This window comes from Cupressus sempervirens, chromosome 5 (assembly GCF_028749045.1).
Source record: "Cupressus sempervirens isolate cs-2001-9-10 chromosome 5, ASM2874904v1, whole genome shotgun sequence".
Taxonomy (NCBI): domain Eukaryota; kingdom Viridiplantae; phylum Streptophyta; class Pinopsida; order Cupressales; family Cupressaceae; genus Cupressus; species Cupressus sempervirens.
Window position 1 is genome coordinate 263871006 of NC_143122.1, and position 25675 is coordinate 263896680.

The following is a 25675-nucleotide window of genomic DNA, read 5'->3' on the forward strand; positions in this document are numbered from 1 at the left end:
GCATCATCCCTGAATAATATTTGTTTTCTTGATGCATAAGGGATTCCAATTTATCACTGTGTTACTGTAGTGGCAGCTATATGCTGAATCAATTCAAGCACTGAGAGTTCAATTCATCAATATGTTAGTGTGGTCACTGTGGTGGCAGCTAGGTGCTGAATCAATTCAAGCAATGTGCAAAATGAACAATCATAAAGATTCAATCAAGAAATTGCTTTCACAATGTCATTTTCCAATATATAGACGAAATAAAACTTCAAAATATACAAAGCTGATTCCATTTCTCTTCCCTTGAAATTATAAGACATAATTTTGTATTATTGTTTGGATCAACCACCCCTCCATTTGGCTTGAACTGTACATATTCTAGAGGTAGCTGATCCTTGTATGCAAAGTATAAATAAGCATTTATAAAAAATGGAGTACCAATTTAAGACATGGAATCAAAAGTGGTTTCATTGTTGTTGTAAGATCTAGCCTGAAGAAGCCTAATGATGGAGGGAATGAATCTAAAAGAACAAAAAGGGAATGTTTAGTGGTGATTGTAATTTTCATGTATGGACCAATGCTAGCAAGGGCCGAATGAATATTTTCCATTACAGCAAGCTGGTTTGCAGATAACTGTTTATCATTTCATGTGAGCACTTCATTTCCGACTGCTATCCTGTAATATTGTTGCTTTATAGGAGATTAACTACTTCCTCGGTTGGAGGCTTCTACTTGTCCATAATTAATTCCTGCACTGGAAGCACTTATAATGGATGGAGAATTTGATGGAACATGCCCTGAAAAAATAACGAACAAATGTAAGAAGGAGAAATACATGGAAATTTATCAGGGTCCATCAAATCTCCTCTGTGCTCCTTGCTTAGGAGGCTCATTCTTTGATGTAATGCTTTGACCTCTTCTGTTGGGGTCTTGGGAGCGCCTGGTTCTTTGTATGCCTTGTAAGTTTTAGCTGCTGTCTTTTTGTTGGTTCGGGGTTGCAGGTCTACAGTGGCTTTTTATTTGGTAGTGGTTTGTCTTTGTGATGTTCCAGATCCCTGTCAAAATATGGTTGCATGGGGTTTCAGGGTTCCCTCAAAACCTGTTTTGCCTTAATCAAAAACTTTTACAGACTAGGAAAAATCCCATTACAAGTTAATTTAATGTACTTAGGAACTAATGTCCACTAGTGGCTAAACCAAACAATAGGAATGTTTAAAAGTAAAAGATAGTGCTTCTCCAATAAAGCAAAGAGCAAATTCACTAAAGCACGATATAAAGCAACAACACCAGTTGGCTGTATTCCAAAGAAGACATTTTTAAGCTCTTGACAATGTAAATATTCTATGGGAGATTCTTTTATTGTGCTATCTATGTCATATTGTATATCCTTCTTGATGAATGTTATTCTGAAGTAGGAAAATGAAATAAAATCTACACTAAATGTTCATCGGAGGACCTCTTGGATCCAGGGAACCACAAAATGGCATTAAAGCCATAACATTTTCAGATAAATTGATTTCATTTAAAATAATATCTACATATGCCAAGTTCCATTGAATCCATAATGTACTAATTTAATTATAGGATGCCTTTAAGGTATCTGCCTGACTTCACGAGGGATAACACCCTTGTTCAATACAGGACTGAAATGAGGCTATCGCTATATTGAAAATGATCGCCTATACATAAGTGTAAGAGGCACAATCACGTATATGACTCAGAATACACATTGGATGGTAAGCATTTGGTTTGAAAGATATTTAGGTGTGCAATGTCCACTCCTTGCAAGATATATTGATTAAAATTTAAGCTTGCCGCCTCACTCAAACCCGTAAAGGGCTAGTGGCTCAGTTGTTCAGATATGGTATTAGAATCGAATGCCTTCATTTAGAAGCTATTTTTACTTTGCAGGTGCTAATCTACACAAGACTAGACTAGGAGCATGTATTTATAACTTAACTCCTTTAAAATTATCATCAACCGGATGGTCTAATAAATTGATGATTAAGTACACTTAACACTGAATTTAGTGGTCATAATGGTAACTACATACTAAGTCAATATAGTAAATTGGTATTAGCAACATTGTCGTCAACTGTAAGTCTAAAACCACAAGAATTCATTGTCAACAAATGAATGCACCGAAAAATTGAATGAATCAATCTTTCCTCTGCTTTGACCAAAAAAAAGTCAATGATAATTTCACTCAAGCATTGTACAAGTCCTCTGTTCTATGAATCTATTTTATATTTATTCCACAAACAAGATGCCCTCAGCCTCTCAAACTAAAGAAAGAATGGTGCTCTGGGAAGAGTTACAGATAAGTTAGCAGTTAAGAATGCACCTGTAATTAAATAATTATCTGCTTGCAATTTATATTTCTTTTCAGCCAGCTATCAGAAGTGTAATGAGAACAATCTGGTGCATAGTTCTCTCAGTATAATTATTTGAATGCCCTATGAATTGAAGCACCGACAAATAACAGCAGCGCATTTTTTAACCACCTATTCCTGGCCGGATAATAACAGCAGAACACAAAGATCTCAAGTCTTGGACTTGGTATGTAAGGTTAATTAAAAAATTGCATCAAAGTTCTTCAATGAGACCTATGGAGATATATAAGAGAATGTTTGATTTTAGTATGCTACATTATGCTGTGTCGAGTCTCCAAAATGATTTGAAACTGAAACTGCCCCAATCCCCTCTAGAGAAATTGTACCATTTTGAGTTGATATACATTATGTGTAGGATTTGAAACTGGAAAATTATAATTTGATTAAAGAAAGATGACAGATTAATACCACAAGGTTTGTGTCCACGATTCCTGGATGAACAGTGGTCACTAGTAGCTGTGCATTTGATAGAAGCTTTCAAGAACATCAACTGCAAGAAATATTTGAAAATGTCATACGACTTGCCAGGGTGTATGAATTGTACTCAGTAAGGCTAGATTTTTTATGGGTTCCTTGTAAGTCATTTGATTTTTAATGGATTCATTCTAAATCATCTAGTTCAAAGCAAAGAGTGACTTTGACATATTATTCTGTTGCACTGCAAAGTATAATTTATACAACATATAAACAAAACAAATTTTGTGTAGAAATTGAGTGTAATAATTTACCTGAGAAAATTTTCTTGAAGCATAAGCCATTAAAATGCTATAGTTTTTCAGTACCACATTTGCATTCAGATATTCAGAATCTGCAATAGCATTTTGCTGAGCCTGAAGTTTAGAAAACTAGAGGAACTAAGTAAACAAAAAATTCACTGTGCAACGGAAAAACTGTTTAATTTAGATAAATCAGAACAGAGAAATGCATATCCATTGGCATAACATAGAGCATACTGTCTGCACCTAATTTCTACACTCTGCACATATTCTCATCCAACAAAGGCATTACAAACTGTCTATGAAGGGATGACGTCAACTTTGAAGCAAACCTGCATAATTCTAAGGGTATACAAAGCAAAGAAGAGCTTCATAATATGAAGGATCTCATTAAAACCATAAACCTAACTGCACTGAAATGGGAGATTTGTAATATGTAGCAACTACCATAATAATGTATTAAAGACAGAGAAGCATAGATGAGGCACATAAACTCTTTTACATAATGCCACATTGAAAATGTCCTGCCCTCCATGATCCAGACGTGTGCCAATCTTGTTTAGTAAATAAAAATATTATAAAATTGTTTCTGGAATGCAGAGCTCTACAAACTCGCAGACAAAATTTATAGTATACTTTGAAATTCCCCCCTTCTCTTGCATCGTGAGACTACAAGTCTCTGCTCCATTGAACGAAGACCAATAATAAACCATCGAATTTATCCTTAGTTCTTTTGTGAGCACTTTATATCTCTAATCTTTTGAGTACATATAAAGAAAACTGAGCGCTGATTTTTGATTGGAAAAGCCAAACAATTTTAATCACTTGTTAACTGCAGAGGCATTCACAATAGTTTCCTGCCATAGTGGCAACTAAAAACTGTTAATGTCATAACATCAACGCTGTAAAATCAAATAAGGGTTTGAAAAATACCCATCACTATACAAAAGGCAGTGTTCACCCTGAATACTACCATCTGACTTTTAGAAGTAAACAGGATGGCTTAGAATCTCTAGATCACCAGACACTTGATACAAAAATGCTTTGAACTTTGAAGAGACAGAAAATGAAACCCATTCGTTTTTACAGATTGCTTCACTACTATTCACAAGAATATTGTCCCATTTTGAAATGATAGAAAGCAAAGACAACAGGCAGTTTTTTCACCATGGAAAATTCTGAGGCGAAAATCCAGTACAACTAAAACATTTCATTATTGCAAAACATCAACAATTTCCCCGGGAACCCTATGATTCTGCAGGGCCCCCTACTCTAATTAATAAGTCAATTAATCTGTTCATCACTATGCCCCCCACCCTGCCACTACAATTCCCGGAATGGCTACCCTTAGAATAGTAGGGGCCACCCACCCTGCATAGGAAGCCCTACCATAGAATTTTAGGGTGGGCTAGCGAGCTGGGCCTTTTCCTATACAATAATGAAACTCTCTTACCTCGTTTTTCAGTATGTGCATATATAAATAAGACCACCGTAAGCAGTATTACACATTGCATGAAATCTTGCAAATGATAGACAAAAATGCTAAATGCAGAAGTGAAAATATAGAAAACCCAAAATAATACCTTTTTTTCGTTGTTTCTGATGAACTTGTGAGGCTGATCTCATCCATACTAGTAAACATGGAAAGTATACAAGAAGAGACATCAGTCACTGGATGTCGCTTCCTGCAAGGACACCATGAGCTCCTTTTCAAAGGATTGGAACTCTCTATGCTAAGTCTATTTCTCACTGCTCTGCTTCTGGTTCTGTTTTCCTGTTCATATGCTGTTTCTTGTTTGGCTTGACTGGATGGCCAACTTTTGATGGTTTCTCTTGTTTTGACTGTAATTAGCTTCCTATAATGGATTCAGAACCCTTCCCTGCTTAATTAAGAAAAAACTTGACCCTTCTTACAAGAATCTGAAACAGTTCACACTTCTTACAGCAATCTGTGGCCAACAATCTGGATAACCATGGTTACAATGTGGAAGTCAACACATGCTTGAAGAATTTTTATGGCTAATAGCTGCTGCAGGATCCATGTTTTACTATTTGAACACAATTACAAACTTCCTACCATGGTGGAAGACGATTAACTCATTTTCTTCCTTGTCTTCATCTTTCAGAAACTATCTTGAAGCCGTAAGATAGCCTCCTGCATTCATCCCTAAAGACAATTTCTCTGACTTTGCACAGATCCTGAGCCCGTAGGCATGAACTGTCTCATACCCAAAAGGCATGTACCATTTTATTGACTTCAATCCAGCTACACCCAGGTATCTTTTTTATTCCTCTATCTTTCATTGATTTCCTTACCTTTTGAACCTCACCCCAACTTGCCACTTCTGCATAGATGTTTGACAGAAGAACATAAGTAGCAGTATTTGTAGAGTCCAATTCAAAAAGGAGCATTGCAGTAAATTCTCCTAACTCAATATTCTTGTGTGATCTACAGGAACCAAGCAAAGACATCCACACAACCACCACAGGCTTAATTGGCATTTTGATGATAAAGTTTAGGGTTTCATTGAGATAGCCAGCACGGCCAAGGAGGTCAACTATGCACACATAATGATCAATTGAAGGCATAATGCAATAGGTTTGACTCATGCAATTGAAGTAATTACACCCCTTATTCACTAAACCTGAATGGCTGCATGCAAATAAGACACAAGTAAAGCTTACATGGTCGGGGTACGTTTTAGAATGCTTCATCATTATTTCAAAGAGCTCGAGAGCATCCTCGTACAAGCCATTTTGTGCATATCCTGCAGTCATTGCATTCCATGAGACCAAGTCTCGTTGAGGCATTTTGTCAAACAGTTCACGTGCCTTTTGTGTGATTCCACATTTTGAATACATATCTATCAGGGCGTTCACTACAAAAACATCGGACAAACTTCCACTTTCTATTATGCTTTTATGGATGTCCATACCCTGTTCCAAAGCACCCATTTTGGCGCAGACTGGAAGGATGCTCGCAAAAGTAGTGGAATTTGGCTTTACACCTACGGATTGCATTTGTTTGAATGATTCTAAGACCTTTTCGGAAATACTCTTTTGAGCATATCCAGCAATCATTGCATTCCATGAAACTACATCACGTCGAGGTAATTCGGAAAATAGATCACGTGCCATTTGTATGCTTCCACATTTTGTATACAAGTCTATCAGGGCATTTGCAACTACAACATCTCCCAAATATCCGTTCTCTATAATGTTTCGATGGATTTCCATCCCCCCTTCCAAAGCTCCCATTTGAGCAAGGGCTGGCAGGATACTGGCGATTGTTGTAGAATTCGGCTTTACACCTGACAATTGCATTTGCCTGAAAGTTTCCAAGGCTTCTTTAACAAATCCACTCTGTGCATATCCTGCAACAACCGCAGTCCATGAAACGACATTTCGCTGAGGCATTTCTTTAAAAAGCTTTAGAGCCCTGCCAAGACTACCATTTCGTGCATACCCTGCAATCATTGCATTCCACGAAACCAGGTTTCTTCTAGGCATTTCTTCGAAAAGTAATATAGCCTCATCAAGCACGCCATTTTGTACATAGCCTGTAATCATTGAAGTCCATGAGACAACATTTCTGTGAGGCATTTTGTCAAACAGCTCGCGTGCCCTCTGTACTTCACCACATTTTGCATACATGTCTACGAGGGCACTTCCAACTACAACATCTGATAACATTCCCCTTTCAATTAATCTTTGATGTGCACCTATTCCCTGATTCAAATCTTTCGTATCGGCACAGGCTTCTAATATACTGGAAAAGGTGAACTCATCAGGTTGGACTGCTGTTCGTTGCATTTGCTGACACAAAATTAAAGCCTGGTGCGGATATCCATTTCTTCTGTAGGCTGCAATAATGGTATTCCATGAACAACAGTCTCGTTCTTTCATGTCATCGAATACTTGACGAGCATCCACCAATCTTCCACATTTGACGTACATGTTTATAAAATTGTTTTGAAAAAATGTGTTTGTAGCAAATGCAAATCCGCTGTGTGTGAAGAGAGAGTGGAATTGTTTAACCTGAGAAAGCGCATTCTTAGCTATGCAGGATTCTACAGGGAGTTTGCGTTCTGTAAGCAAGATGTTTAGCCCTTCCTCCAACAAACCCTCTCTACATAGTACTGTGAAATTGATATTTTGATGGGTTGTGAATTGCATTTGGATTTTGTGATTATAATTGAAGCGGGGGAAATGTATATTGGCATTCAATCTGCGATGGCAATAAAATATCATCACTGTGTCCTTCACCGAAATTAGCAGTATGTGATCATAAATTTATTTCTGTGAACAACGGTGATATTGAAGGGGTAATTTTCCTTCATTTTGGGCTTTCTCACCCAAGGCTGTTTGAGCATTTCAGCTTCCAAATCTGGATTGCAATAGGAATTGATTTCGCCAAGATGTACATATTTTCATCTTTTCAAGTTTTATCAGAGTGCAAAAGATCCAGACATGAAAAACGAATGAGGTCGCAATCAGGCCTGACCGAATTTGATAAAGGAACCGACGGTTTTAGGGGAAGAGATCTAGTATCCACCCAGGCCAATTTTATGTTCACCTCTTAATAACTAGCAATCCCACGATGGTGTGCAATAGGTGCACCAGAGAGTTATGGAAGGTTATGGAAGGTTATTTGTATTCGTCTTATTGTTTGTCTCTCCCTCATCTTCTTTTTATCTATTCATCTTTCTATTAGTCTATAGATCTCACCATTTATATCTCTTTTTATACCCTCTTCGACATTATCTCTTCTGATTTCTTTCTATTTGTACCTTTTGATCTATCTTTATCTCTCTATCTATTTTTCTCTCATCCTCTCACTCTATATTCATCTCTCCATCACCCCCTTCCTATACCTTTAGGGTTTGTTTGGTTACGGGAATATAAAAACGGGAATAGGAATACCTATTCTGGAATACTTATTTTCGAATAAAGAATGGGGTTACGTATTCTTGTTCTTGTTTGGTTCATCCAGAATCTGATGCGGAATACACGAACTCAAAAATTTATGTTTTCTAAAATTAAAAAAATTGGAATAGGAATACGTATTCCTATTCCATTTATTTTGGTGGATTAACAAATCCTCATTTTTGGGCCAAAATTGGAATACATATTCCAATTTTTTTCCTATTCCTATTCCGATTTGGTGCATCCAAACAGAGAATTAAATTTTTTGGAATACGTATTCCTATTCCGCTCGCCAAACGGACCCTTAAATATTCACATCTCCATACTTCTTCCCCACTCTCTCTCTATATCCTCCCTCTATCTCTATATCTATCTATATGTATATGTTTACCTTATATCTTTCCATGACTCTCTATCCCTGTATATTTCCCCATCTCTACCGCAGTCTCTAAATATATGTTTCTGCCTCTATCTTTATCTTTATATATATTGCTTACTCATTTTCTCTTCCATCTCCACTCTCTCCCTCTATAATTCCTTTTCCTCTCTATGCCCATTTGCTTCTCAATCTCCATCTAGATATACCTCTCTCTTTTCCTTCCCTCTACACCTCTCCCTATCTCGACATATCTCTCCCTTTCTCTCCACTTCTCTCTCTTCTTTGGTATATCTCTTTGCCTTCTCATCCTCGTCTATTTCTCTCTCTATCTCTATCTTAGTATCAGTTGCATTCAATATCTCTCCTATCTTCCCTCTCTCCCTTCCCACTTCACTCCACTTCTCTCTCTCCATCTCTATCCTAGTACCTCTACGTTCTCCCTTTATGTATCTATCCTTTTCTATGTCTTACCACAAATTTCAGAAATCTAAGATCAATAAAAACAAAACAAAAATATTTTCTACCATATAGATGTAGGATTCCTAACTATTTTCTAAGTGTGCCCTTCCTCTATCTCTTTTTAAAGTATTGAAAAAGCATACGGTAATAGAAATTGATGACATTTCTTAAACTCTTGGATCCAATATCTACCTTAAACTTTATAACAAATGGATTTCCAAATCTGAAATGGTCACAAACATTACTCAATGGAAGGAATGGAAGAAACAAGCCATCCGCAATGGCAAGACCATTGATGTTCAACAGAAGCTCACTCCCATTGGATAGAAGGAGACCGCCTTTTACGTGAAGAATTCATACACCCTAAGCAAAAACAATTTTCGTACATGTAAAAAATATATAAGTCGCTTCCTACATTTTATAAGAAGATTTGGCTTTTCAACTCAAGCAAAAGCATCTTTGGTAGGTTCACTCAATTGGATTCACTAACTCCATCAATACCAAGTTTTTTTGGGATGGAAAGCCTTGGAAAAGAAACCTATTTTGGACATTTTAGCAGAATGAACAAAGCAATCAACAAAATCTCGATGCAGGCCATGGATGATGAAGGTTTCATGACATAATAGCTTCTTCAAGGTGATGATGCAATTTCTCAAGATGTTATTTGATTGCTCTCTCAACTACCACTTAGATCGTCAATATTAGGGATGGGTTGGTTGATGTGAAACTGTGTGGACTTTCCTTTTTGGTGAATAGTGAAAAACTAAAAGATCTACGGTTCAAAGCGTTCCAATGTTAGTCATTTGCTCTTCATGGCTGTCAACCCTTGGATGTCAAATTGAGATCCTCACATTCAAATAGGGAACACCTATGGCACAATTGCTTTTATATATATATATATATATATATATATAGTTTTAATTTGTTTAAAATCTGTTATGTTGTTCACTTTCTTAAAAATGATCAACTACGAGTTACATGTGTGCTCACTATTAGTACACGTGCTATTATTTTTTTGGGAATTTTTTTTTTTATGGAGGTCAGCTGAGGGGTATCCATTTTGTCAAATTAGCTCGGGGCACGATCTCAGCCTCATCCCTTTTAGATGTCGGGGGCCTTGCACTCGGCAAGACTTGATCCCTGGTCGGCTCTTTGTGAGCCTTTCAACTTTACCAATAGACCAATTTTTAAAAGTGATAATTGGGGAGATCTACAATGAATACCGTATCAGTCAGTGGACCCCGACCTATTCCCCTAGTAATAGCAATTTGGGTTTTTAGGTCGAAAGCCTTCAACATTTGAAAATATTGCCCTATACATGTTATGTTCCTATGCCAGTATTTGCTCAATAAAAAAATGTCAATACTTGGGTCAAATTTCCTTAGTCTTTACAAAATTTCCCAATAGAAGTGTACAGATGGGCCAATTACTAATAAAAAAACCTAAAAAATGATCAACTATTAGTACATGTGGCATTGACTATTGGAACGTCAGAGGTTAATATGACAAAAAGGTCACAGTTTTTAGACCTCCTTGTGATTATTAGGTCCTTTCCCCTATACATGCACTAAATTAAAGAAATAGTTTATTGATAGAACCCTAAAGAAAATAAGTATAGACATTAGATTAACCTAAACACTATTATTTAAAGAATATAATTCTTTATTCACCCACAACAAATTATTATTTTTATATTTAATTTTTTTATTAAAATATATTGTAATTATCTAATAAAGTTAATTTGATTAGATATGATTTTAACAATAAATAGGTTTAGGAAGATGGGTTATGAGAGTCCTAACAATTATCCTTTATGCAAGGAAGATGAGAAGAATGTGGATCGTATACTTTTTAGTTGTAAGTTTTCTAAATGGTTTAAGTAATAAACTAGGATATAGCTCTACTTTTCTCATGACTATCCTAGTAATGAAACATTGTTTGTATGGTGGATTACGTAAAGTAGTTCTTTCAATTGTCATTTGAGAACTATGGAAAGAATGGAATAGAAGTCTATTTAAGGATAAGAAAAAAATAGACTGAAAACAACTCAAACAAAATAAAGAATGCCATCATTGAAACTCTAAATTGTAGAATCATGAAACAATAAAAGGAGTTGAAATCACCTATGAAATGAGAAAATGAGGTAAAATGATTGTGAAAACTAAGAGAGTTTATTGTATTTGCCTAGGCAATATACTATTGCATTCACTTTCGGTTTCTACTAATAATAATTAATAATTTTTAAATAACTAAAATATGTCTAAAGTTTTATTATTTATTTAATAATTTTATATATTATATTAATTATAAAATTGGTTGAATAAGTTGTTATAAGAGCCATTTTTCTCAAGGCTTCTCCATATTACTTTTTTTGAAGCAAAATTTTAGCTACACATTATTAATAAATTGCTAGCAATTATATATTTATACTATCAAATCTTAAATATATAAATATATTTAATAAAGCTATATAATATTTAAATCAACATAAATGTATTACATATATAGTATAAATGAGATGAAATAATATTATAATATATTAATACTGTATACTTTACAATATTTACTGTATTAAACTAAATATATGTAATATATAGATCACTGTAATATATGTTATATATGTAATTTATGAGTGTAATATATACTATATATTTAGTTATATTTGACTACACTATAATTCTAAGTCTTAACTATTGGTGCACTTATTCTTTTTAAACTTAAATCATATACACTTGCCCAACGTCACAATATCATTGACTCCTAATAGTTTAATATAAATAATATAAATAACTCTTTAATAATTAACTAAATATGATAAATACTACCAACTACATTACAAGTTTCAAACATTTTAAACAACTACAATATTCTATTTTAAATAGTTCTAAGTCGCTAACCAATAACGACAAGTTTAAATTGCATCTTGTTGGTAATAATTGCTAAAATTAAGCTAACCACCGAGCAAGAATTTAAAAAACCTCCAACTCAACCTTTATTTCAAGGATAATTCACTCCTAATTGTAGGAGGAATCATGCAACATTTTTAAGAAGTTATTTTTGACTTTTGAGTGAAGGAAACAATAAGGTGGAGATATTTTTCCATGTTCCAAAAAAGATTTGAAAAACAAAAGAAAAATGCATGTGGTTCTAGTTGTTTTGGTCTGGCATATTTGAGAGCTATCTCATTGAGGATAAAAAATAATTTTGTTGAAGGGTCTCTTAATCTTTGTCAAGGCTTGATTAATCCCCTCTCCCACCTTAAATTGGGTGTTTTGTATTTTATTTATGGAGTCATGGTTCTAAATCATATTTCTTGATTCAATTTGAGTACTAGTATTAATTTTTTGTGATGTACTCATTGTGAACATTCTATCATTTTATTTAAATGGTTGATTTGTATCGTGTTTTAGATATGTATAGCTACATTCACAAGGTCTCATTCCTCTTAAACCTTGGGCCGCTAATTTTCTATCATTGAAATAAGCATCAATTTCTTATTGAGAAAATGTAGCACAAAATGACATGGGCATGTGCAAGATCATGGTGTACCAAACTATGGCCTTAAGTGGCAGTGAAAAATCAGCAAATTAGGGTTATGTCAACTTGACACATAATTTTGAAGTGGTTATGGACTTTATATCAAAAAGTTGTAAGAAAATAATATCTAGGAAATTGAATGTAGTTTCTAAACTACTAGGCCTTATCAGGAGAAAATAATAATTGATTGGTCAAAAGTTTGAATTTTAATGTAGTACTACGAAAATTTCAAGGCAAAAATAAAAAGTAGGTGTATGTCTGACCACCTTAATCAAAATCAAATGATAATTATTTTTTAATATAATTATAGATATGAAAAGTAGACTCATGCTTGGATGTGACGCATATTTTTTAGTATTTTTATTCCAAATAAATAATTAAATATGAATTTTCTACCAAAAAAATTTTGAAAAAAAAAAAGTCCCCTGTCTGACAACCTTAACTAATAGAAAATTTTATCAATTTTTTTTTTTTCTTATACTAGGCAAAGCATAGAATGTGACGCAACTTTTAAATTTAAAAAATGTTATACCATTTGAAAGTTATAGCTATTTTTCAATCAGTATGTCAATCAACACTTTACAATAATCTTCATTGATAATTAACTAATAAAAAATTATCGAACTCAGAATTTGACAAAAATTATATTGATGGAATCTTGAGAGCAATTTTAAAAAACCCTTTTCGTTTCATTCAGTTTCAATCAAAATAACATTATCAGACAGCTACCCTAAGTCTAAGTATCACTAAAACCCTCTTCAAACACGTCTTTTGGGTTGACTGGGTAGGCTTGGTAAATACCGAGCCTAATCGGATATTTGATATGCTTCGACAAAATTTGGGTGGGAGATTTCAAATCCCAACCCATTTTGGAGGCAAAATTGCATTTAAAAGTTACAGCTTATGATTTATAAATTATTTCACTTATACTACTATGTAAATACGTATATTAATATATTATATATATAATAACGTAATGTAAAGATATAAGATATAATCTATTAATATATAATAATATATTATGTTAATCTTATTACAATCTATAAATATAATTTATATTATTATTATTTTTACTAAATGTAATAACATTATACATATAATAACGTGATATTTTCATTAAATATAATATGTATTATATATTATTATATTAATATGTATGTATGTTATTAATATATATATAATAACGTAATACATATATATATATATATATATATATGTTATTAATATATATAATAACGTAATATTTTTAATAAATATAATAATGTACTATATATATATATATATATATGAGTCAAAGGGGGTCATAGGTCAACCATTGACCCCCTTTGATGCATTAAATGATGACATATGTCCCTAGGGGTCCTAGGACCCCTAGCGACATAGTACAATAGTTTATATGAGTCAAAGGGGGTCATAGGGTGACCTATGACCCCTTTTGACCCATTAAATGATGACATATGTCCTTAGGGGTCCTAGGACCCCTAGAGACATATTAGAATCGTTCATATTGGTCAAAGGGGATCATAGTGACCTATGACCTCCTTTGACCCATTAAATGACGACATATGTCCCTAGAGGTCCTAGGACCTCTAGGGACATATTAGAATCGTTCATATGGATCAAAGGAGGTCATAGGGTGACCTATGAACCCCTTTGACCTATTAAATGATGACATATGTCCCAGGGGTCCTAGGACCCCTCGAAACATATTAGAATTGTTCAGATAGGTCAAAGGGGGTCATAGGGTGACCTATGAACCCCTTTGACCCATTAAATGATGACATATGTCCATAGGGGTCCTAGGACCCCTAGGGACATATTAGAATGGTTAATATGTGTCAAAGGGAGTCATAGGTTGACCTATGACCCCCTTTGACCCATTAAATAATGAGATATGTCCCTAGGGATCCTAAGACCTCTAGCGACATATTAGAATGGTTAATATGGGTCAAAGGGAGTCATAGGGTGATCTATGACCTCCTTTGACCCATTAAATGAAAACATATGTCTCAAGGGGTCCTAGGACCTCTAAGGACATATTAGAATGGTTAATATGTGTGAAAGGGGGTCATAGGTTGACCTATGACCCCTTTTGACGCATTAAATAACAACATATGTCCCTAAGGGTCTTAGGACCCCTAAGGACATATTAGAATGGTCAATATGTGTAAAAGGGGGTCATAGGTCAACCTATGACCCCCCACGACCCATTAAATGATGAGATATGTCCCTAGGGGTCCTAGGACCCCTAGGGACATATTAGAATGGTATATAGGGGTCAAAGGGGGTCATAGGGTGACCTATGACCTCTTTTGACCCATTAAATGACGGCATATGTCTCAAGGGGTCCTAGGACCCCTAAGGACATATTAAAATGGTTAATATGTGTGAAAGGGGGTCATAGGTTGACTTATGACCCCCCACGACCTAGTAAATGACGAGATATGTTCCTAGAGCTCCTATGACCCCTAAGGACATATTAGAATGGTTAATATGGGTCAAAGGGGGTCATAGGTTAATATGGGTTAATATGACCCTCTTTGACACATTAAATGACGACATATGTCCTTAGGGATCCTAGGACCCCTAGGGACATATTAGAATGGTTAATATGTGTGAAAGGGGGTCATAGGTTGACCTATGACCCCCCGCAACCCATTAAATGATGAGATGCATCCCTAGGGGTCCTAGGACCCCTAGTGACATATTAGAATAGTTAATATGTGTGAAAGGGGGTCATAGGTTGACCTATGGCCCCCCACGACCCATTAAATGAAGAGATATGTCCCTAGGGGTCCTAGGACCCCTAAGAACATATTAGAATGGTCAATATGGGTCAAAAGAGGTCATAAGTTGACCTATGACCCCCTTTGATGCATTAAATGATGACATATGTCCTTAGGGGTCCTAGGACCCCTAGGGACATATTAGAATGGTTAATATGTGTGAAAGGGGGTCATAGGTTGACCTATGACCCCCCACGACCCATTAAATGCTGAGATATGTCTCTCTGGGTCCTAGGACCCCTAGGGACATATTAGAATGGTTAATATGGGTCAAAGGGGGTCAAAGGGTGACCTATGACTCCATTTGATCCATTAAATGACGAGTTATGTCCCTAGGGGTCCTAGGACCCCTAGGGACATATTAGAATCATTCATATGGGTCACAGGGGGTCATAGGTTGACCTATGACCCCCTTTGATGCATTAAATGATGACATATGTCCTTAGGGATCCTAGGATCCCTAGGGACATATTAGAATGGTTAAAATGTGTGAAGGGGGTCATAGGTTGACCTATGAGCCCCCATGATCCATTAAATGATGATACATGTCTGTAGGGGTCCTAGGACCCGTAGAGACATATTAGAATGATATATATGGGTCAAAGGGGGTCATAAGGTGACCTATGACCCCCTTTGACCCATTAAATGATGACATATGTCCCTAGGGGTACTAGTACCCGTAGGGACATATTAGAATCATTAATATGTGTGAAAGGGGGTCATAGGTTGACCTATGACCCCCTACGACCCATTAAATAACGAGATATGTTACTAGGGGTCGTAGGACCCCTAGGGACATATTAGAATGGTTAATATGGGTCAAAGGGGGTCATAGGGTGACCTATGACCCCCTTTGACATATTAAATGACGACATATGTCCCTAGGGGTCCTAAGACCCCTAGGGACATATTAGAATGGTTAATATGTGTGAAAGGGGGTCATAGGTTGACCTATGGCCCCCCACGACCCATTAAATGAAGAGATATGTCCCTAGGGGTCCTAGGACCCCTAGGGACATATTAGAATAGTTAATATGTGTAAAAGGGGGTCATAGGTTGACCTATGGCCCCCCACGACCCATTAAATGACGAGATATGTCCCTAGGGCTCCTAGGACCTCTAGCGACATATTAGAATGGTTAATATGGGTCAAACGGGGTCATAGGTTGACCTATGACCTCCTTTGACCCATTAAATGACGACATATGTCTACGACCCCTAGGGATATATTAGAATGGTTAATATGTGTGAAAGGGGGTCATAGGTTGACCTATGACCCTCCACAACCCATTAAATGACGAGATATGTTCCTAGGGGTCTTAAGACCCCTAGGGACATATTAGAATGGTTAATATGGGTCAAAGGGTGACCTATGACCCACTTTGATCTATTAAATGACGACATATGTCCCTAGGGGTCCTAGGACCCCTTGGGACATATTAGAATGGTTAATATGTGTGAAAGGGGGTCATAGGTTGACCTATGGCCCCCCATGACCCATTAAATGACGAGATATGTCCCTAGAGGTCCTAGGACCCCTAGGGACATATTAGAATGGTTAATATGTGTGAAAGGGGGTTATAGGTTGACTTATGGCCCCTCTACGACCCATTAAATGACGAGATATGTCCCTAGGGGTCCTAGGACCTCTAGGGACATATTAGAATGGTTAATATGAGTCAAAGGGGGTCATAGGTTGACCTATGACCCCTTTTGATGCATTAAATGATGACATATGTCCCTAGGAGTCTTAGGACCCCTAGGGACATATTAGAATGGTTAATATGTGTGAAAGGGTGTCATAGGTTGACCTATGACCCCCTACGACCCATTAAATGATTAGATATGTCCCTAGGGGTCCTAGGACCCCTAGGGACATATTAGAATGGTTAATATGGGTCAAAGGGGGTCATAGGTCCCTTTGATCCATTAAATGATGAGCTATGTCCTTAGGGGTCCTAGGATCCCTAGGGACATATTAGAATCGTTCATATGGGTCAAAGGGGGTCATAGGCGATGCATTAAATGATGACATATGTCCTTAGGGGTCCTAGGATCCCTAGGGACATATTAGAATGGTTAATATGTGTGAAAGGGGGTCATAGGTTGACCTATGACCCCCCACGACCCATTAAATGACAAGATATGTCTCTAGGGGTCCTAAGACCCCTAGGGACATATTAGAATGTTATATATGGGTCAAAAGAGGTCATAGGGTGACCTATGACCCCCTTTGACCCATTAAATGATGACATATGTCCGTAAAGGTCCTAGGACCCCTAGGGACATATTAGAATGGTTAATATGTGTGAAAGTCGGTCATAGGTTGACCTATGACCCCCCATGACCCATTAAATGATGAGATATGTCCTTAGGGGTCCTAGGACCCCTAGGGACATATTGGAATGGTTTATATGTGTGAAAGGGGGTCATAGGTTGACCTATGGCCCCCCACGACCCATTAAATGACAAGATATGTCCCTAGGGGTCCTAGGACCCCTAGGGACATATTAGAATGGTATATATGGGTCAAAGGGGGTCATAGGGTGACCTATGACCCCCTTTGAACCATTAAATGATGACATATGTCCCTAGGGGTCCTAGGACCCCTAGGGACATATTAGAGTGGTTAATATGTGTGAAAGGGGGTCATAGGTTGACCTATAACCCCCCATGACCCATTAAATGACGAGATATGTCCCTAGGGGTCATAGGACCCCTAGGGACATATTAGAATGGTTAATATGGGTGAAAGGTGGTCATAGGGTGATTTATGACCCCCCATTGACCCATAAATTGATGACATATGTCTACTACCCCTAGGGACATATTAGAATGGTTAATATGTGTGAAAGGGGATCATAAGTTGACTATGACCCCGATGACCCATTAGATTACGAGATATGTCCCTAGGGGTCCTAGGACCCCGAGGGACATATGACAATGGTTAATATGTGTCAAAGAGGGTCATAGGGTGACCTATGATCCACTTTGACCCATTAAATGATTACATATGTCCCTAGGGGTCCTAGAACTCTTTGGGACATATTAGAATAGTTAATATGTGTAAAATGGGGTCATAGGTTGACCTATGGCCCCCCACGACCCATTAAATGACAAGATATGTCAGAAAATATTAGAATGGTTAATATGAGTGAAAGGGGGTCATAGGTAGACCTATGGCCCCCCATGACCCATTAAATGACGAGATATGTGCCTAGGGGTCCTAGGACCCCTAGGAACATATTAGAATGGTTAATATGGGTCAAAGGGGGTCATTGGTTGACCTATGACCCCCTTTAATGCATTAAATGACGACATGTCCCTAGGGGTCCTAGGAGCCCTAGGGACATATTAGAATGGTTAATATGTGTGAAAAGGGGTCATAGGTTGACCTATGACCCCCCATGACTCATTAAATGACTAGATATGTCCCTAGGGGTCCTAGGACCCTTAGGTACATATTAAAATGGTTAATATGGGTCAAAGGGGGTCATAGGGTGATCTATGACCCCCTTTGACCCATTAAATGACAAGCTATGTTCTTAGGGGTCCTAGGACCCCTAGGAACATATTAGAATCGTTGATATGGGTCAAAGGGGGTCATAGGTTGACCTATGACCCCCTTTGATGCATTAAATGACAACATATGTCCCTACGGGTGCTAGGATCCCTAGGGGCATATTGGAATGGTTAATCTGTGTGAAAGGGGGTCATAGGTTGACCTATGACCCCCACGACCCATTAAATGACGAGATATGTCCCTATGGGTCCTAGAACCCCTAGGGACATATTAGAATGGTATATATGGGTCATATGGTGACCTATGACCCCATTTGACCCATTAAATGATGACATATGTCCCTAGGGGTCCTAGGACCCCTAGGGACATATTAGAATGGTTATAATGTGTGAAAGGGGGTCATAGGTGTAGACACCTAAAAATCTTTTAAAAAATAAAGTATTTTTATTTTTTGAAAAAATTCCTGATGACATCATCATTTATTAATTAATTAATTTTTATGCCATTAAATCCCTTTATCTTAATTAAAAATATTTAATTAAGGAATCCCTCCCAAAAATGTTTAAATCTTATTTAAACATTATTTCCTTATTTATTAATTATTTAATTAATAAATTGACCAAAAATCCTAAAATAAATAAAAAAATTATTTTTTGCCCAAAACTTGGCCAATTTCCTTATGACCAATAACCTCTTCCAAAATCTTCTAATCCTTCTTTAATTTCGATTAAAGGCTAATCCCATCATTTCCTACCCCTAATCCCAACCCAAAATATTTAATTAAGATTAAATATTAATCCTCATGTTTATTAAAAAAGTTTTAATAAATATCTCCTCAACCCAAACCCTTGAAATAAATAAAACTTTATTTATTTCCTAAAAATCTAATTTATCCTCATCCTAAGAAGTTCTAGATTCTTCTAGAAAGTCTTCATCCTCATCCTTGGAAATTCTAGACTATTCTAGAAAGTCTTTATCCTCATCCAAAGTCTAGACTCTTCTAGAAGATGTCTTTAAACCTAATCCTAATCCCCTCCTAACCTTGTCACATTCTCTAAACATGGTTAAAACTTACTAACCCAAGCCAAAGTTAACAAATATCTCCTCCTTCACCCACCCTCATTAAATGCCATCCACTTGCCTATCCCTAAGCTAATCCTAAACCATCCTAATCCATCCTCTAATCATTTGCACAAGCCTAAACAAGCTTAAAACCTTCCTAATCAAGTCCAAGTCAAAATTTCTCTCATCACCCTCAAAATATCTCAACCATAAAACTTTATGAAGTCCACTAGGTCATAATGGACTCTTACAAGCCCTTTTATTGCTCTTACAAGTCATTATGAGGGTCTTTATGAAGATTTTATCCCTTGAGCCTCCTTTGTTGACTCATCCTTCCCCTTTCCTCCATCCTCTCACCATGTGACATGTGTCACTTCTTGATTGGCTATAAGGAAGCACAATCCATGTGCTCTCTTCTTATGCAATCTGAGCCCTCCATAAGCTTTTTCCCATCCTTGCATCTTAGCCCTCAAGCCTTTTGCCTATAAATTGGATCCTTCCCCTTTGCAAAATAACACAATCCATGAAGTAAAGTCATAATGCCATTTTGAGAAGCCATTTTACATCAAAACCATACACTCACACCCAAATTCCAACTCTATTTGAAGCCCTTTTTGAAGCATAAAGTTTGAGCATACATCCTATCTATTTAGACAAAGCTACTCAACAAGAGAGCTTCTCATTGAGAGAGTCCATTAATGGCTCATATTCTCAATTGAGAGTTCATCTTAGTCTATCTTGAAGTTTATGAATTTTGTTTATTTTGTAGAAGCTTTATTTAAATTTAGTTTCTATTAGCATACTAACATTGCTCATATACATTTTGGCACGCCCGGTGGGACCCCGCATGGGTCATCTTCATTAGTTTTTTAGTCAAGTTTTGTATGTCATTTGCTGATTTTGGCTAATTTTGCTTATTTTTGTGATTGGTAGGATTGTATAAATTGGTTTTGTAGGTCCACATGAGCATGAAGAAGACAAAGGAACTCATAGTCAATCTCATAGTGTTTGCAGATTTTTCAAGCTTATAGGTGGACAAAGCACTTGGAATTCTTCTTCCTCTTCTTCTCTATATTCTTCTTATTCCATCTACTTCTTCTTCTTCTTCTTGTGGGAGATCTTGGCCATTTTTTTTTAAGGAAGCAAAATCATACACACTTCTTTTGAGTGCTTAAAATGAACTCCCAAATCATACTTAAATCCATTAAAAAATTAAAAATTTGCAAAAAAGAAAAAATCTTTTAACAAGTGAAACTAAACCAATTTAATCATTTGCATCCTTGCAACATCAAGGTTTTAGATGCATTCATGCAAAATTAGGAACACTTCATTTGTGAGAATTTAAAAAGAACTTCAAGTTTTCATTTCAAAAGGTTCAAAATCAACACTAAGTGCACACTAAAGTTCTTTTAAAAAATCTCATAAAAACTAAGAGTCCTAAATGGTTGCCAAAAATTGTCCTAAAAGCTTTGTTATTTGTTCCAAACAAATGTCTTATTGCAAAATCTTGAATGTTTCTTAGGTTTTTCATGCATCAAAACAATCTAGGAATATCATTTTTGGGCTTAAAATATGCAAACTAGAACACAAAATCTTGAATGAAAACCAAAGTCCAAAGAGTCATTTTTACTTTTGAGTCCAAAATAATCTTGAATGATCTAAGGTTAAAACAAAGCACTTCAAAGTTCTTAAAACAACACACAAAATCTCAATCTTGAATGCTCAAAAGAAAACACTTGAATGTTTAACCACTTGTCTTTGAATGCATGTTGCTAAAATCACTCTTGAATGCCATGGATTAAAATCAAATTTTCCTTGAATGCATGATTAAAACAACAAATCCAATCTTGTATGCCATAGATCAAATAATCATCTTTTGGGGCATAAAAAGAATCTACATTCTAGAAATTTCCTAAATTATAAAAACCAAATAAAGATGCTTTAAGTGAGTTTGTAGTTGGACTCACCCTCTTTAATCACCCATCAATTTAGCCATTGGTTGCAATCTCAGTGCCATCTATGGGGATGGGTCCACCTAAGAGGGTGTTAAGTGCTCCACAAAGATCAGATTTCACTTACTTGTGTTTTTATTAATTTTTCTAACTTAGAAAATTCCTTGAATCCACATTAGGCTCGCTAACACTTCATTTGGACATTAAAATTGAACAAACTATTGACGTGGAGGGCCTCCGGGTGTGCACTTGAAAAATTGAGTTTCACATATCTTTGTTTTGGGCTTAAAACAAACTCACACTCAATCTTGAATGCCTAAAAATCAATGAACATCGCATGGTTTTGACGCATTTTCAATGACGCTCGCATTTCTTATGTTGACGATCTCTCGACTTCCATTATCCTAACGACGCTGTCAAATTGGAATGAACATTGTATGCCATAATCACAAGTGTCTTCAATCATAGCTTACAAAATCTAAATCATCAATTGGAATGAATGCGTGTCTTTTAAAGCCCTAGATCATGTATGTGGTCTTGTTTTACACTTTTTAGGAGGCCTGCTTGGGGATTTCATCACCCCTTGGGACGACCTCAACTCCAGCATTTCAGCGGAGTATAAAAATCGGGTGGTGAATCCAAAGACACCTCTCTTGGAATCAAGATTTTGTCACCCGGGCTAAGCCTCAAGGAACTTTATACCCTTGAGAAGTGAAAGAGGAGAAGTGGGTTACCGCTCCTCTCAACTGTGTGACATCTTTTTGGTTTCATCTATGGATTTGGGCCTCACGTACCTTGCGTATATCGAGGACTCCCTAGCTATAACAAATTTCATCCTTGTAGAAAGCTTCCTAGGATGTTTGTGTGTTTGACGTGCTTGCTCTAAAATTTTGTCTGCTTGTTTGTTCATAGCTTTTGAATGAATGTTTGCCAACTTTGGTCAAAATCTCAAAAAAACAGAAATCTTCCAGCTCAAGGCATACTTAGCGTAGTCACTGCCTCATCAAAAAATCATCCAAGCTCCCCCGCTGCAACCAAATCTATCTAGTTCCTTGCTTTAGAACAATCCAAAATCCAAAGTCTCTCCAAATCACCCCCCCCAGCTAGCTAGCAACCCAATCCAAAATCACATCCAAGCCTTCCAAATTGTTGTCACCTTGCCAAAAGTTTGCCATTCCTAAAAACTTCCAAATCCACCAATCTCACCAAGGTTATCCCTTTGACAGAGCTTTGTCTAGGGTAATCCAGCTTTGTCACTTGTTATCCCTCATCACCTTGAGCTAAAGGTTGGGATCCACAAGTGGTCAATCTCGTGTTCTTCCTAAAGGATCATTAGTCTATTCTTAGGTTGACACAATCTCCACCAATCCAGCGCATAGGAAAGCAAAACTCTCACTTTTTGACAGCATGCCCTTGAAGTCTTCCATCCACAGGAAAGCCAAAAATCTCTAGCCAATCCTCCTTAGGTCTGTCATGCAACTTTGACTCTCCCTAGGAAATCTTTCATCAGCCAATCCAAAATCTGTGCTTAACCCAAATCCAACCATGAGCTTCCGTGTTCATCCATATGCAAGACCCCATCCCCATCAAACTCACCATCAAAGCATGAAGTACCAATCCTATCATGATGTGTTTGGTCGCATTGTCCTTGCTCCTGCCACCTCCTATTCCAATGATGATGAAAATCTTGTTGACTATGACGGATATATTGAAAGCCTTAGAAACATTCCCCCAAGCATCCCCCAAAATTCAAGAGTTATTCCAAACTATCTAGTCATGCCATCTGATATTCCAGCTTCCCCTCCATCACCCCATCAACCAAGCTTCCAATCTTCCACCCTCATCACACTAGCTATTCTTGTCAATCCACCTCCACCTTCGACACATGAGTCTCCAAGGAATCTCCTAGAGGAAATACAAGAAAAGTTGCCTCCAACAGTCGATAAGCCATGTCATCTAATCCAACCATGTGAAGTAGTCAGTGATGAAGCTTTCCCATCTATAATATCACCTCCATCTCCCATAGTTATCATCCCCATACCATCCATCAAATTGCTTAAAATCCTTCCACTTCCCGCAAGCATCAAAATCCCACCACCTGTCAAATCCCTCCAAATCCTATCCACATCGCCTCCAAGCATTTCCCAAATCTCTCGTAATGACCCTTATGCATCCATCTTCTACTCACCCATCTCCACTACTGAATCTCCCATCTATCCATCCGCTGCCTTTGAAGAATCCATCCCTTCACCTCCTATCACACCATCCACTCCAAACCAATCCTATCAAGATCCTGCCCAAAAGCATGTTGACATCCCCCAAAGCATAAATGAAGATATCATTGTACCATGTCTTCCATCCATAGTGTAGTCACCATCTCCTCCATCTCCAAAACCTCGAGCCATATCTCCTCCACTACAAGATATCTTGTCATCCCACCAGCTACATCAAGATCCTATCCTTCCATCTCCCCCGCTCCATGCTTCCATCTTACCACCTATCCAAGCTATTCCACCATCTATAATATATCCTCTTGGTTCACTTACATTCATCCACGGTGGCCCTCTCTCAGCAGAAGAATTAAGAACAGTATCTCCCCATTGCAATACACCTAAGAAATCACTTCTACCATTTTTTGCAAGCAAAAAGTTTCCTCAACTTGTTCAAATGCTCACTCAATGGCATTATCAAGGTCAAGGTTTAGGACCACAAGAGCAAGGAATCAGAGAGCCTATTATTGCACAAAAAAATCTAGGATTTCATGGTCTTGGATATGTATCCAAAGGCTCACCATCTAAAGGTGTTGGTACACCACACCCCCAAACCAAGCCTATCTCCAAGCCCACCATGCCAGCCTCCCATCACTCCTTCAAGAAATCTTATGTCATCCCCCCTCCACCATCTTTGCAACCCAAAACAACGTACCATATCCCCCCTTCATCTGCTAAATCCATTTTGGGCCCCTATGTCCCAAAATCTACCATCCTCCATCCTCCTATCAGCCATCATAAAAATCCTATTCCATCCATTTCTATGCAAGATCAACAAAGGCACATATCAGGGCACATCATTCATCATCATCCCCCTACATGCTCTTTCATATCCTCTCCATCTCACAAAGCTTCTCCTAACTATCTTCCCAAAGCTTACCACAGCAATGTGAATGCCAACTTCAAAATGCATAAAGCTAAAAATCCACATCCTAGGCAATCATATGTCTATTCTAAAAGACATACTCCAAAAAGGCAAAATCCAATAAAAGAATGCAAAACAATGCAAAAGCCTATGAAAAGAAAATCCAAAACCATGTGGATCCCCAAGAAAAAAGTTGAAACCCAATGCATAATGGCATCCACCATTGCTAATCCCCCATCTAGTGACTCATGTCCCCCATCTCCTAACTCCATCTTGGGTGCCTATATCCCCAAGCACGCTTCCACAAATCCTCCATCACGCCCGCATCTACCATCTATCCCCCATATGCTCTTTTCACACCCATTCCAACATGTGCCAATGTTGCTCTTGCAAGAATCCCCATCTCATGCTCCTTTCCAGCATTTTCATCCGTCCATCTCCTACCATCAATCCCATCTAATCCGATCTATTGCATAAATCACACATCCGGTGTACCAACAGCTAGCAACAAAATTGAACATTCCAACAGCCAGTGAAAAATCCCAAAAAAGCCAAAATAGCTGAAGAAAGCCAAAATCATTCCAGCTAAGTCCAAAGTCAAAAAGTCAAAAAAGAAAAGAAAAATAAAGCGTCCACTGGTGAAAACTTGGCAATTCAAGCGCCTTGAACAAGTACCATGATGAAAACTTGGCAAACAAGCGTCATGCGTAATCCCACCATCCCCAGCTTAGCCTATCACCCTCATGCTTTCAGTCATCTCTTGACATCCAACTCCATCTTCCAATCTATCCACCTATCCTCCACCCTCCATCTTCCATC

General features: G+C 37.2%; 1 protein-coding gene across 2 annotated transcripts; it reads right to left on the bottom strand.

The window, feature by feature from the left end:
• Positions 1-249: 249 nt before the first annotated feature.
• LOC149555562 (pentatricopeptide repeat-containing protein At2g13600-like) lies at positions 250-7699 on the bottom strand. 2 transcript variants are annotated; one of them, XM_089829674.1, is made up of 4 exons: positions 4681-7500; positions 3110-3189; positions 2790-2871; positions 250-1043 (listed from the first exon to the last, which is right to left on the bottom strand). In XM_089829674.1, exon 1 carries the CDS (start codon positions 7346-7348, stop codon positions 5321-5323), a length of 2028 nt encoding a protein of 675 aa, XP_089685800.1. In that variant the 5' UTR covers positions 7349-7500; the 3' UTR covers positions 250-1043; positions 2790-2871; positions 3110-3189; positions 4681-5320. The 2 variants fall into 2 exon arrangements, with proteins under 2 accessions (XP_089685800.1, XP_089685801.1); XM_089829675.1 differs by lacking the exon at positions 250-1043 and having other exon boundaries at positions 2336-2871; positions 3110-3211; positions 4681-7699.
• Positions 7700-25675: the final 17976 nt, after the last annotated feature.

Bases quoted from the DNA above. Each gene is read 5' to 3' on its own strand.
- LOC149555562 (XM_089829674.1), bottom strand. From the start codon at position 7,348: ATGATATTTTATTGCCATCGCAGATTGAATGCCAATATACATTTCCCC.